General features: G+C 52.9%; 1 protein-coding gene across 1 annotated transcript; it reads left to right on the top strand.

Annotated features, from left to right (window-relative positions):
- Positions 1–5,998: 5,998 nt before the first annotated feature.
- LOC130036178 (NUT family member 2G-like) lies at positions 5,999–12,743 on the top strand. The gene is made up of 8 exons (XM_056128162.1): positions 5,999–6,196; positions 6,299–6,516; positions 7,096–7,224; positions 7,603–7,742; positions 8,161–8,414; positions 9,070–9,186; positions 9,601–9,702; positions 12,546–12,743. The coding sequence occupies exons 1-8, from the start codon at positions 5,999–6,001 to the stop codon at positions 12,741–12,743; spliced, it is 1,356 nt and encodes a 451-aa protein (XP_055984137.1).
- Positions 12,744–13,475: the final 732 nt, after the last annotated feature.

Genomic DNA, 13,475 nt, shown 5'->3' with positions numbered 1-13,475 from the left:
GCTAAAATTAAAAGGTATCTTATTGAGAGGGAAAAACACATTTGCAACCTATACTTTTGATAAAGAAATTGATATCCAAAATATATAAGTCTAAAAAACCAATAACTCCATAAAAATAAAGATTGGTCTATAGTTACTGATGGCAACATGTATGTCCTTAGGGGTGAGGCTACATGGAACACAGGATGAAAACCATATCGCATGAATACTGTATTTACATGGAAACTACATGGAACTACATGGAACTACATGGAACACGGGATGAAAACCATATCGCATGAATACTACGCCTGTACTTCATTTGCAAACACACCCACACTGAACTTTACTTCCCCCAGTACACAGGCACCGTAAATTCCTAAAGAGGCTCAGAAGGAAAATGAAGGATGCTGACCCTTCACCCTCACCCTTTTCTGTGTCCTGAAGGGGAAGCAGTAAAAGCTTCCGTGCCTGGCTACTCCCAGGAGAGGATCAAACTGCAGTCTTCTCTGTGCCCATACAGCATCTTCCTCCTCGCTGAGGTTTTGCAAGACTCTTTCCAATTGCTCTTTGCTCGCCCTTTTGATAGCAGACATATCCTCCCCTGACAAAGTCCTGGTGGGGTAAAGGAACCAGAAGTAGCATTGTCCCAGTACCCGAACCGCCCAACACTATGGGTTCTTCTTGTTTGATGGGTTCAATATGCTCACCTCTAATCCAGTAGATTCCTTCCCCAAAAAAACAACACAAAATCCATGTCTCTACCCACTAGCCTTACTAGTGTTTTCTTTGAAACTAAGGTGCTTGAACTGTCAGAGGTCTGGGATTGCAGCATCTCACTCATGTGCTTGTGTGAAGCAAGGACTGAAGCACCATTGCTCTCTGAAAAGCAAGTATCTGTGTCAAACAGTATCCTGGAAAAAGAGCAAACACTTTACAAACTAAAAAAATACACCAAAAGTGTAGTTCCATTGTCAATTTAATTTGCTCAACTGACTCTGACCTTTTTGGATCACACCCAGTGATGCTCAGGGGTTACTCCTGGCTCTGCATTCAGGAATCACTCCTGGCAGTGCTTGAGGGACCGTGTGGGATGCCAGGGATTGAACCTGAGACAGCAGCACTCGAGGCAACACCCTACCTGCTGTTCAATCACTCCGGTCCCCAGACCAAATATTTTTATGTTTGCTTAACTCTTACACCTCCTGCCAACTTAGGTACCAACTGCACCATAATTGGGCATTCAGGTAATGAAGATTTCATTACTCTTAGTCAACAAAACTGTTTCATTTACTGAAAAGTGCTGAAACACAGATCTTGGTTTCTAATTCTTTTAGGAAAAGAAAAGTGAAGCTCTGAGGAGATGTGTTAGCACTAGTACATTTTCCCCATGTACTGCTGTGACCTGAGACACTTCTTGCTCTAGGAATAAGGATTTCAAATTAGGAACAACTTTCGGCTGGCTTTTGCATCACTCCAAACTGGCTCACAAGGCAGCAGAGGTTTGTTTTGTTTTGGTTTTCAGGCACACTAGCTATGCTCAGTAATTCCTTCGCACTCAGGAATTACTCTGGCGGTACTCAGGGTACCATCAGGAATGACTATGATGGAACCCAGGTTGGCCACGTGCAAGGCAATCACCCTACCCCGCTGCACTATCGCTCTGGCCCCAAGCAGCAGTTAGATTTGTCCCAAGACGCCTTTACCTCCCTGGCGGTCAGCATCCGGATCCAGAAACGACCTGGCGCAGGTGTGCGGCAGTGCCCACAGCCTGGGGGAGACGCGCCACCGCAGAGAGCTGGACAGGGCCACACACCACTCTGTTGAGCCCGACACAGGCATGGGTGCGAATATCCCAAAGGTGTAATGATTCCCTTTTGGGGCATCATTACACCCATAGCCTGTAGGACGTTGGCGGCTGCAGACCCCGCGAGAGATGCAGGTGCGCGTGCGTGTCCGTTACCTCTAACTGCTTAGAACTGACCCAGGACAGCCCCGACGCGCGCGCACCTACTGGCCACGGTGGGTGGTAACGTCCGCCAGTCACGCGCAAGCGTCTCCATAATTATTGGTGGCTTTTCAGGACACAGCAAGGAAGCAAACATAAAGCCTTGATTGATGCCCGAGGACAAAGTTCAATCTCAAAATCCATCTCATGAGGAATCCTTGGCTGAAAATCAAGTCTAGGTTCTTCGTGACCGAAGTGGAAGTCCCAAGAAATGTCTCGACTTTCCTGTGTTTCCTGTGTCCAACATCGTTTGGGGAAGGATGTTCCTGATGTTGATAGAATTCTTATGACTTGGATATCCCTACTGAACCAATGTAGAGTGCACAGAGCAGCTGCTGGGAAACGACCAAAGATCGGTGTCTGCAAAGGCAGCCTCGGTGCTGCAGAGAATGGAATGATCTGATGGCTATGGACCGAGCAGGTCATTCCCTCGATAGCGACCAAACAGTGCAATGAATGTTGGATTTAAATGCATAATCCCAAAACCTTTCAGACTGAGAGTTTGGGAAGATCTTATAAATTGTTCCAAAATTAGACTGAAAACTCTCTTTCTTATAAACACTGGAGAAAAGAGTGTAGAGGAAATCTGAATTCAGGGTTTCCCAACCATGGAAAAAATTATGTAGAAGGTAACTTTGTTGAGGATCTGAATATTGAAGTCAGTTGCACATCCATTCTTCTCCACTTCCTAATTCAGACCTCCCTATTCCATCGGCCACTGAATTGCCAAGCAGTGTAAGGATTCAGTTAGGAATGGCAGAAGTTTGTGCTGTGGGGATGGAGTCTCCTAAAGGAGAGAGAAGCCGTTTAAACAATATAAAGAAATCACTGCACATGCCAGCGGGTAGAACGTACATGTACTTTTAACCAGAGAGGTAAACAATTATGAGTTCATAAAAATGGGATCCTTTTTGGGTTTCAGCACATAGTGCATGTCTAGAAATATGTTAACAACAGAATACCAGTTCTGTGTGGGAGAGAGCATTGTACTAATCAGAGAAAGTTGAAGGGAACACCCAGCACTGCATTAAACACACATCATTGAGCCTTTGGCAAAACTTAGCTTTGAACAATGAAAGATATTCCTCAATTCAACATTATATTTAGGAGGCAGATCATCCATAAAATGGATAGCAAATGCAAAGAAGTAAGTTTGAGTCTGGTCATTGTCTCAACTTGAGGCTTCATGGCTATTCCAGGAAGGGTAAGAGCTTCCAGTAGAAAGAAACTTTGAAAATGTTAGTCAAACATGCTAGACAAATCTACATTACTTTCAGTCCTAGGGACTGGACCCTAATGAATGATCAGGAAACAAACAAACAATAAAGCAAAACCCACTGCATTTGCTGGGGAAAACTCCTCTCAAATTGTGACCTCCATGGGTTCACAAATCACTAATGATTGAATTTTTCAAAGAAAGAGTAGCCTCTGTTGAAGGAGGTCAACAGAGAGAGAGGAAGGAGAGAGATTTGAGGGGCACACAACTAGACTGGTGGATAAAGTATTGAGATCCAGCAAAGACCAAGCCAACCTGTGTGCTGAGAATGGGGAAACTCTGTCTAAGTTGCTTGAAGAGGCCATGTGAGCAGCGCTGCCACTGACCAGTTTGAAGGAAAGATCTGGTTCTGGCCCACCAATCAGAGCCCTTCATGGAATGTATCCCCAGCCAGGCCCTCCTGGCCCTCCCCTCCCCCACTGCAGAATGTCTTGGCCCAACATTCTGAGGTTTGAATCCAAACCTCTCCCTCACCCACTCGGATCCTGAGCATCTGCGTGAGCAGTTCACTGTCTGATACAGGTCCTGCCTTTTGCCATTGTGAAGGCTGATAAGCTGTAGTGGCCTCTGGCCTCGTCTACGGGGATGGCGTCAGAAGGAGGTAAGCCTGTGAGGGTGTCTGTGTATGTGAGAAAGTCTCTGCCTCCTTGAAAGCCTTTGGGTTCAGAGTTATCCTGACTGGGGACACCAAGTTTTGAAGGGGTAAAAGAGGAGAAAGGCCTGGGCTCCATAGATAGCTCACCTGCACAGCAATGGGAGCCCAGGAGGATCTGAGGGGACTGGGAGGGCATCCGTGGAGGTGTGTCAAATGACAGGGGGAAGGTCATGGGTATGGACAGAGGGAGGTAGCAGGCATATTGTTGCTTTGTGTGTGAGTGTCCCTGCTTGTGGATGGGGGAACAAGGCCATTTGTCGTGTGTATGGAGGGTCTGTTTGGTGGTGGCACAGGGAACACCGAGGCATGCTGAGTCCTTGTCCCCTCCTGTGCTCTAGAATAAGTTTAGAAGGATTTGGACTTGGGCTGAGCTCAACCTGATGTGGGCAGCTCAGCAGAGATGGTCCAGCCTGAACCTTGTTGAGTGAGGTTGTCTGTGTGCACTTCTGCCATGATGCGTCCACTCCAGAGCTGGGCTACAAGTGGCTAACTGCCACAGTCAGAGCCTGACCCCCCTGCAGATGGGAACTCTCTCCTGGCTGAGCCCAGTAGCTGTCCTGGGTCAGCAGACTGGGAGACAGGTGACTTCAGCGTAGTTATGACTCAGACTCTTGAGTTGTTCTGGATTGTTCTTTTGGTGAAGTTTGTTCTTCCATGGTCTGGCATTTCATGGGGACCAGTCTGCATTTGAGCTCTGAGGTGAAGAATGATTGGTAATCACATCCCCCCTCATACCCTAGAGGGGGGTAGAGATGAATGTGTGTGTGTGAGAGAGACAGAGAGAGAGAGAGAGAAAGAGAGAGAGAGAGAGAGGGAGGAAGGGAGGGAGAGAATGTGTGGGGGTGTGTGAGGGGGTGTCTCTATGTCTGTGGGTGTGATTTGTTGGGTTTTCCTGAGTAAAGCCTGTGAAGGTCTGTTCCTTGAGGGGAGGTGGAATGTGCTGAGGCAAAATGATCGCATGCTCAGAGCAGTTGGAGCCTCAGGGCCTCTGTCTTGAGCGTGATACACACGGGCTCTAGGGCGTCTCTAGGACCAGTCTCTGCCTGAATTCCTCATGTGCAAGTATGGTTGCAGACAATTTTCTCTCTCCTGGCACCTGGTTTATGCCTGATGTTTAGGATCCTGTCACTGGGATAAAGTCTTAGATTATTTAGAAGATGTCACCAATTTTCAATCTACCATGACCACCAGCTCCAGAACTCTGGAAACCTCCCAGAGTCTGACTGGTGAAATCTCGGACCTTTTCCATCCTTGCCATCGTCCCTGATGGAACTGGCGTAACTCATGGAGCCCAGGACCACTTTCCAGGCCACTCTCGTGGGAAGAGAATGTTGGAGGTAGAAACTGTGACTAAGTGTTCGAGAGACAGGGTGGCAACACCCGCCAGTGTGGAGGGTTGACTGTGGGTTTACTGTGCACAGGCTAGGCAGTGGGTATTGTGCTCCTGTCTGGGTCCTGGGCACTTCTTGGGAAGAACACATTTTCAGAGGTGTTTGCCTTCTTAGTGAAGCAGGAGGCCCTGATGAGCCTACAGCCTGAGTAGACAGTCTGTCCTTTAGACTCTGTTGTCATGGGACCCTGTAGGTGCTGAGCACCTGTGGTGCGGCTGGTCCAGTCTCTGTGACTGACCCTGCAGGGTCTCTTGCCGAAAGACCAGTGTGTCCAGGTACATGTTGGGAAGCTCCAAAGAGGCTGGAGGGCAGGGTGTGAGAGGTCAGTGTGGTCAGCACAGAGGCCATCCCAGGACACAAGGACCCTGGCCTTAGGATCTCCACAAAGCATAACCCAGTTGGAGGGGAAGGATGGCCTGTGTCAGCAACTCAGGGCTGAGACAGGGCATGCTGCCTCATTCCCATGAAAGGGCCTGATCTAGAGATGGTTGAGCCAATGAGGCACCGCTGCTCCCTGTACCATCCCCCTCTCATTCCCCCTCCCTCCTCTCCTCGGTGTCTTCAGGGTCTTGCCCTTTCTCAATCCAGGGCCCCCCCAGCCACCACCCTGGGAGCCGATCCAGATGCCCCCTCTGGTGACCTCGACCAGCGTTCCCGGCAACCCTCTGGTGCTGTCACCTTTTCCCATGATGCCCGTGGTGGCAGGAGCTGCCGGTCCTGGCCCCCACAACCCTGGACCTTGCAAGGTCATCATCCAGGTCAGCCCTGAAGCAGGACTTGTGGAGTCATCCCAGAACCAGCCTGTCATCCTGACACAGGCTCCACTCAACTGGGGGACCGCAGAAGCTCCTACTGCGGTGGCAGGGCATCCTGCACCACTCTACTTGGTGTCCTCTGGGCCGGAGACAATTATGCCCACCCCAGCTACTACTGTCACCCGGGCTGGGACAGAAGACCATCGTCCACAGGCTCCACTGCCAGTGGCCCAGGTGGCCCCCATCATCCTCCCATCCAGCAGTGGGACACTGACCCAGTGGGTTTGTGGGGACAGTGGTCCGGCGGCCACCCGGAGCCAGTCACTGCCTAAAAGCTCCAGAAACCCCAACAGCGTCTACGAGAACTTCCGGCGCTGGCAGCGCTTCAAGGCCCTGGCCCGGAGGTACCTTCCTCAGACTCCGGACACTGAGGCCCTTTCCTGCTTCTTCATGTGAGTCCCTCGGGGGTCCTAGAGCTAATGGGAGTTTCCCAGGAGGGGACTGGGATGACACCCAGGGTAGGGTCCATGGGAGAGCTGGAGGAAGGATGAGGACCCTGTCCCCAGGGATAGCACATACAGGAATCACCCTCAGTGCATCATGGCCTGTAGGACCGGTGGCCACACTGCCCAGCACCTCAGCACAGCCCCACTCACTGGCTGTACTCAGGAATGCCATCCTGGGGTTCTGGCTCAAAGGCCCGTAGTGACCAGCCATGCCCTAAGCCTCACCTCAGTCCCCTCATCAGGGTTGGTCCCGACCTGTGGTCTGAAGGACAGACATTCCGTTCCCAAGACCAGACACAGCACAGATGTGACAGAATTCAGACAGGCCATGACTGCTCGGCCTTGGCGTCTCATGACGTATCCCCAGAGCTAAGAGTGGATGCCAGCAGGGCCACTGGACTGGGGTATAGGAGGCAGAGTCCACTCTGGGAGGGGAGATCAGGCCGATATCGGGGGTCAAGGCACGGGTGTGGGGCGGCGGGGGCTCCCGGCAGACGCAGAGCCTGACCGAGCCTGTTCTTGCAGCCCGGTGCTGCGCACCCTGGCCCGCCTGAAGCCCACCATGAGCCTGGAGGAAGGCCTGCACCGGGCCCTGCAGGAATGGCAGGGCAAGAGCAACTATGACCGCATGATCTACTACGACATGGCGGCCAAGTGAGTCAGGCCTGGGCAGAGAGTGGGGGTCAGGGTGGCTACAGGCCCGAGCTTCAGGGGCTGGTCCCAGAGGGCCGAGGGGCAGGGAGGGCCAGGCAGCCCCAGGAGACCCTTCCCCTGCAGAAACTTGTTCCTCCCGGAGCCGGGACACTTTTCCCAAGCCCACTCTGGGGCTCCTGACCACAGTCTGAGGGTCACAGTCCCTGACCTGCTGTGACCCTCCAGGGCCAATGTGGGGGATCGCTGGGGGTGCTGGGGTCCGTGTCCACCCCATTCTCTACCCTCCTGGGGACTGGGCCATGAGCATCCCCTGTCCTTTATTCATCCTGCTCAGTCCCGTTCAACCCGACTCATCACGGCCTGTGTTCCCCACACCAGGTTCATGGAGTTCGAGGCCGAGGAGGAGATGGAGGTGCAGAAACTGCAGTGGATGAACGGAGCGCAGGGCCTGCCACTCCCCGCCCCACCCAGGCCTGGGCCTCAGGGGGCTCCAGGCCCACCGCCAGACCAGCAGACAGGTACGGACCCTGCTCCTAGCTAAGGGCCACAGGACCTGGGAAGGCCCTCGTGGGTCTTGACCTGACAGGGAGCCTTCACTCTCCCGATGACCCCCAGACCTGTGGTCAGCGGCTTACTGTCCACTGGTTTCTCCCTCTCCTAGCAAACCCCACGCTGCCTGAGGCGTCAGACTCACCTTTGAAGTGGGGTCGGAGACCCTGGGGACACAGTTGGTCCCTCCTCCCGTTGAGGGCCACCTCATCCCTCACACAGTCACTGGATTCTAGGGCCCTGATCCAGCCTACAGGGACCTGTCCCCAACTCTGTGCTCAGGGCTGTGTGTCTGAGGACATGGACGTGGGGTCCCCTCACATCCCTCTCTTCTTCCTTCCTCCTCAGCCTGTGTCCCCAAGAAGGCCAGACCCCAGGCCCGGGCAGCCCGCCCCAAGACACACAAATCTCAGCAGCCCCCCGAGACCAAGGCCCCTGAGGAGATCCCTCCTGAGGCCGTGCAGGAGTACATGGACATCATGGACGAGCTGCTAAAGGCCCCCGACTCAGTCTGCAGGGCACCCCTCGGCCAACGGGCAGTGGACAGGGAGGAGCAGCAGGAGGAGGCTGGGACCTGCCCTGACCCGGGGCTCCTGAGCTATGTGTACGAGCTGTGCTCCCAGGAGGCCTTCGTCACCAAGGTGGGCCTGGGGTCTGGCCTTCTTGGGGACACAGGCTGAGGAGGAAGGAAGAAGAGAGGGATGTGAGGTGACCCCGCGTCCATGCTGCTGTGGGGTCGGGAGGGTGCAGGGCTGCTTCTGTCCAGGGCTTGGCAGTGATGTGCGGTCTCTGCTTTGAGCTCTGTGTGTAAATGCACACCTGTGTTTAGATATTTCTGCTTGTGTTTGTGCGCATGTGTGCACGTGTGTCTCTCTGTGTACAAGCATTGGCTCTTTCTGTGCATTTTTGGGTTTGGTCAATGTGTGAACATCTCTGTATCTACCTCTGTGTGTACTGTGTGGGCTCTGTGCAGACACGTGCAGATACATGTACATGTACCTAGAGGTGGAAGAGTGTGTGTCTTTGTGTCAGGTGTTTGCATGAATCCATGTGTGTTTACATGTGCTTCTCTGTGAGAGTAGGTGAATAGTCGGTGTGCCTTTGTGGGTGAGGGTGTGTTTGCATCTGTGTGTGTGTATGTGTGTGTGTGTGTGTGTGTGAGTTCTCCCGGTGTGGGTCTGTGTTTGACTTTGTGCAGCTGTTCAAGCCCCTGCACTGTACTGGGGACAGGTGTGTCTGCTTCCTCATTCCCTCCTGTCCTCTACGAGGACCCTCACCCCTGCTTCCCTCTCCCAGGCTGAGGCGATCCTTCATCCCAGCTTCCTGGAGTACCTGGTCTCCCCAGAGTCCCAGCTGGATTTCCCGGCCCTGGCTGAGGAGCTGGAGGAGGAGGAAGGACTCACCCCCGCACAGGTGAGGCAGATGGGTCTCTGAGGTCCATGTGGGGCCCAGGGGAGTAATGCGAGGGATTCCTGTAAGTTAGTGGGCAGCAAATCAGGACAAACAGGAGGCATATTTCACATGATTCCTGGGAAAGAGACCCTCCAGGGGACACAGTGGACAGGGCCCAGGGCACTCAGAGCAGCAGGTGGGTCGTGAGTCAGGAGGGGCGCCCTAGCGCCCTGGGTCTTGGTCACTTGGTGGCCTCCCTGCCCATGTCATGACCAGGCGCCTCCCTCTGAGTCCTCAGGTGAGAGGAGGACGTGAATATGGGGTGAGGACCCTTAGTGGGACAGAGATCTGGTTTTTCTGTTTCGGGAGGAATCAGGGTCACTCTCTGTCCCACCCTGCACCCCCACATGCCCACAATGTTCCTTCTCTCCCCAGCTTGTGGAAAAGCGTCTGCAGACCCCGCAGGACAAGGAGGTCATGAAGGCTCGTCCCCAACACCAGGTGTCCCTAAAGGACTCGAGTCCAGCTGAGAGTGCAGCAGGCTACTGCACCCCAACACCTACCTGGGGCCACAGGCCAGGGGCCAGCGCTGAATCTGAGACTGACTCTGGACACGCCTCACGGCCTGGGCGGGCCGAGGCCACTGGGATGGCACCTGGAGCCTCTGTCCTCTCTCTGGGGAGCCTGGAGTCTCCACCACTGCAGGCAGGACCGGCCCCCTGTCCCAGCCTCACTGCACCCGCTCTGGACAGCAGGGCTCCCCGCATGCTGGGAGACGCCCTTCCTAGCCAGGGGTCGCCTGGGCCAGCAGAGGGCTCTAGTAAGGAGGAAGAGGACCTGACCAGCCTGTCCTTCCTCCTAACCTCTCACTACAGCCTGCTGCCCTGGGGCTTACCCAGGAGCCCTGGCCCTGACACAGGCCCCGACACTGGCCCCCACCTGCCTGGAGGTCAGGGGACTCCCGAGCTCCCATCCACTCGCACAAGGGCCTTCAAGTCTAAGGCCCCTACCAGGAAGCATCCTCTGTGTGGGGGCCCAAGGCGGCGCACTGCTAAGAAGACCCCCTGTCCCAGGGGGCACCCCACGGTGTCTACTGGCTCAGCCTTGACTGTGGAGCTGGAGGGCCCCTCCCTGCCCCCCAAGAGAAAGTGCCAGCCTGCCATGGCCCAGAGGAGGGGGAAGGGGCACGAGAGACAGTAGGATATCGGGGGGCTCCTCCTGACCACCTCCCAGGGTCTGGCTGCACCCAGAAGCCTTGTACTCCCCATGATCTTCAGCTAAGCCTGCTCTGGAATGGGGGGGGGCTGTACCTAGAATGGGGGGTTTGACTGGAGCAGCCTCTTTGTGTCATTGTGTAAATAGTGAATAAAGTTCAGTTCATTGGAAACATCTCAGTGTCTGTCCTCTCACTTGTGCTCCTTGGTCGGCCTGAGAGCACAAATGGTGAGGGGAATCACAGGGGAGGGGGGAACCCTGAGAGTACTGTGCTCCCTGGACAGTGGAGGAGTCCTTCCCATCTGGAGGAAGATGTGCTCAGTCACCTGCAGGCCCACACCATCCTGAGGGCATAGACAAGGCTCACATCTTGCTGCATTAGCCTGGACCAAATAAAAAATTAAAGCTCATTGGGTATTTGCATATCATATTCTTCACTCACATAAAATGTACCATGCTTTGATTTGACATCATTGAATTTAAATGTTTTTGTAACCAGACAGATTTGAACATTTGCCATCACTCTTTAAAAAATAAGTGGGAGGGATAGTACAGCAGATATGTTGCCTGCCTTGCCCATAGCCAATCCATGCACTCGATTCCCAGCACCCCATATAGCCCCCACACTGTGATGAATGAGTCTGTTCAGAGATCCAGGAGTAAGATGTGAGTATACCAGGTGTACCCCCAGAACCAAATAATCATATAATAATAATAAAGGGGGCCGATTTAATGTACTGATTTCATTGTTAAGTGTTTTACCATTTAAATATGGTCCTGGTACCTGTAGAGAAGGTGTTTGAGAACCATTCTTCATTTTCAGTGACAAGATATTTGAAACTCAGGACCTTAGAGATTCTCAGGGAATTAGACTACTAGTTTTTAAAAACTAGTTACAACTCTAATTATTGAGAAACAGTAGGAAAACAACTCTTCAGTGTTAAACATTTTAATTCTCTGCACTTATCACTATTAACGGGCTGGAGCAATAGCACAGTGGGTAAGGCGTTTACCTTGTAGGCGGCCAACATGGCTGTCCCCTGTAAGGCTATGTTGGTTGCTGGGCCTGCAGGAGGACAGGACACCCCCCTGAAAGTGGTTCTGGGCTGGGCGTGTGTCTGGCAGCACATGGCCTTTGCGCCCCTCAGTATGCATGTTCAGACATTGGGCTGGTTTCAGGGTCTCTCTTGGGGTTGGTGGGGGGTCTTCCCAAGGAAAGCTCAGGAGGTCTGGGGGCACCATGAGGGATTCTTTATATTTCTAAAACATTCGGTACCATGATTTCTAATGCTACTGCGATAGAGTGTGATGGACAGAGTGTCTCTCCACCACACCAGCACCAGTGTGCCCACCGCCCTTTGCTACAGTGATGGAGGTCCATGAACACAGTGTCCTACATACCAGCACCAGAGCACCCACTGCCCACTACCCACTGCTACAGTAATAGGGGACCATGGACACAGTGTCCTACACACCAGCAAAAAAGTGCCTGTCTGTCTGTCTGTCTGTCTGTCTGTCTCCCCCCCACCCCCTCTCACTTCCCTTTTAGGCAGTGTGGTTTGCAATACTGTTACTGAAAGGGTATCATGAGTATCCCTTTACCTCCTTTCAGCACTGCCCACTGCTACAGTGGTAGGGGTCCATGGACACAGTGTCCCTTCACCACACCAGCACCAGAGTGCCCACTGCCCTCCCCAGCCATGGCTCCAGTCCCCTCTCCCCCAGACCATCTTCCCCTGCCACCCAGGAAACTCCATTCTCTAAACTCTTCCTTAGTTTTTACTGTCTCTGGCATTTATTGTTTCCTTATTACAACTCTTTATATGCCACATCTGAGGGATAGATCTATGCACACCTATGTAAACTTCATCACTGGCATTTCTTGGCCAATTCAATGGCAATTCAGTGCCAGGGTGCCTCCAGGGCTGCAGCCAATGATGCATGCTGAACATGCCCCCAAACAGCTCTAAGAGCTCCCAGACCCACGGAGGTCAGTTCTTTCAAAGGGGTGATTAACAGGAAAGAGATCACTGACATATACCCAAACCCAACAGGACTGGTGTCCTGATGAGAAGAGACACGGACTCACACAGAGGCACCCACACATGAAGTGGAGAGGCCTCGGGTGCGATCAGCCCTGCTGCCCCTGCATCTCAGACCTCCAGGTTCCAGAGATGTTTCCATCATTTGCGTTATGGGCCTGTCCTATTGTTTCTGAGAGACGGCAGAGATTGATCATCATCTGGGAAGATATGCTCGCCTTCGACACAGAGGAGAGTCTACCAACGTGGACACAGACAACTCTTTCAGCAGGTGCCCAGTGGCCTCAGTGGCCTGCCCTCCTGCCAGAACTCTTTCCTTGACCAGGGGTTCAGATGACCAGTCCACAGGAAGGGACATGCACCAATTTCAGAGCAAGGTGAGCCTTTATTTGGTTTTGCTTTGCTTTTCCAGGCTTGGGTTTGGGATCACAACAGATGGACAGAACCACAGAGATGGTGGCAAGTGTGAGGCTCCAGTAAGAATGCTGAGGACTGGGGCAAAGAGCAGGGACAGAATGTTCTTCGGTCACTGCAGGTCCTGCCACAGGGCCTTAAGCACTAAAAGCAACAGGAGCCAGAGCTGTAGAGGTCTGAGGGTTAATATCGATGAGCTGGAAACTGGCTAGGATTCATATAGAAATGGGACTTCAGGAGGAGCAGACAAGGAAACAGGAAGAGGCACAAGTCTCTGGATCTGGACGATCCACTTGATGAAATGGGCAACACTGGTGAAGACACTGAGCGATATGGGACGCTGGCAGTCCAGGCCCCAACTGGCCAACCCCAGAAGAACCCAACTCTTGGAGAAGTCAAAGACCAGAAGGCCTCCAGAATCACCCTAAAAAAAGAGAGGGCAATCAGTGTGGACAATTGAGGAGGGGCTCAGAATTCTAATTATAAGGGCAGGTTATTGGGCACGGCTGTTTGGGTGTTTTCAGTGGTCCCTTGGGATGATCCTGATGCCAGTGTCCTGATATAGTTCTAGAGTCAGGGGTCGGAACTACCATCCTGCACTAGGAAGCTCCAAATTGATACTTGGGACAGTCACAGATG

Source organism: Sorex fumeus, unplaced genomic scaffold (genome assembly GCF_029834395.1).
Source record: "Sorex fumeus unplaced genomic scaffold, SorFum_2.1 ptg000063l, whole genome shotgun sequence".
NCBI classification, from domain to species: Eukaryota; Metazoa; Chordata; class Mammalia; order Eulipotyphla; family Soricidae; genus Sorex; species Sorex fumeus.
The sequence above is the reverse complement of the archived record's forward strand: the minus strand, read 5'-3'. Positions and strand labels throughout refer to the sequence as shown.

Excerpts from the sequence above, each read along its gene's own strand:
- LOC130036178 (XM_056128162.1), top strand. The coding sequence starts at position 5,999 with ATGCCCGTGGTGGCAGGAGCTGCCGGTCCTGGCCCCCACAACCCTGGA. Across the intron at positions 6,517-7,095 it reads GCCCTTTCCTGCTTCTTCAT|CCCGGTGCTGCGCACCCTGG; the intron begins GTGAGTCCCTCG and ends CTGTTCTTGCAG. Across the intron at positions 7,743-8,160 it reads ACCGCCAGACCAGCAGACAG|CCCGCCCCAAGACACACAAA; the intron begins GTACGGACCCTG and ends AGGCCCGGGCAG.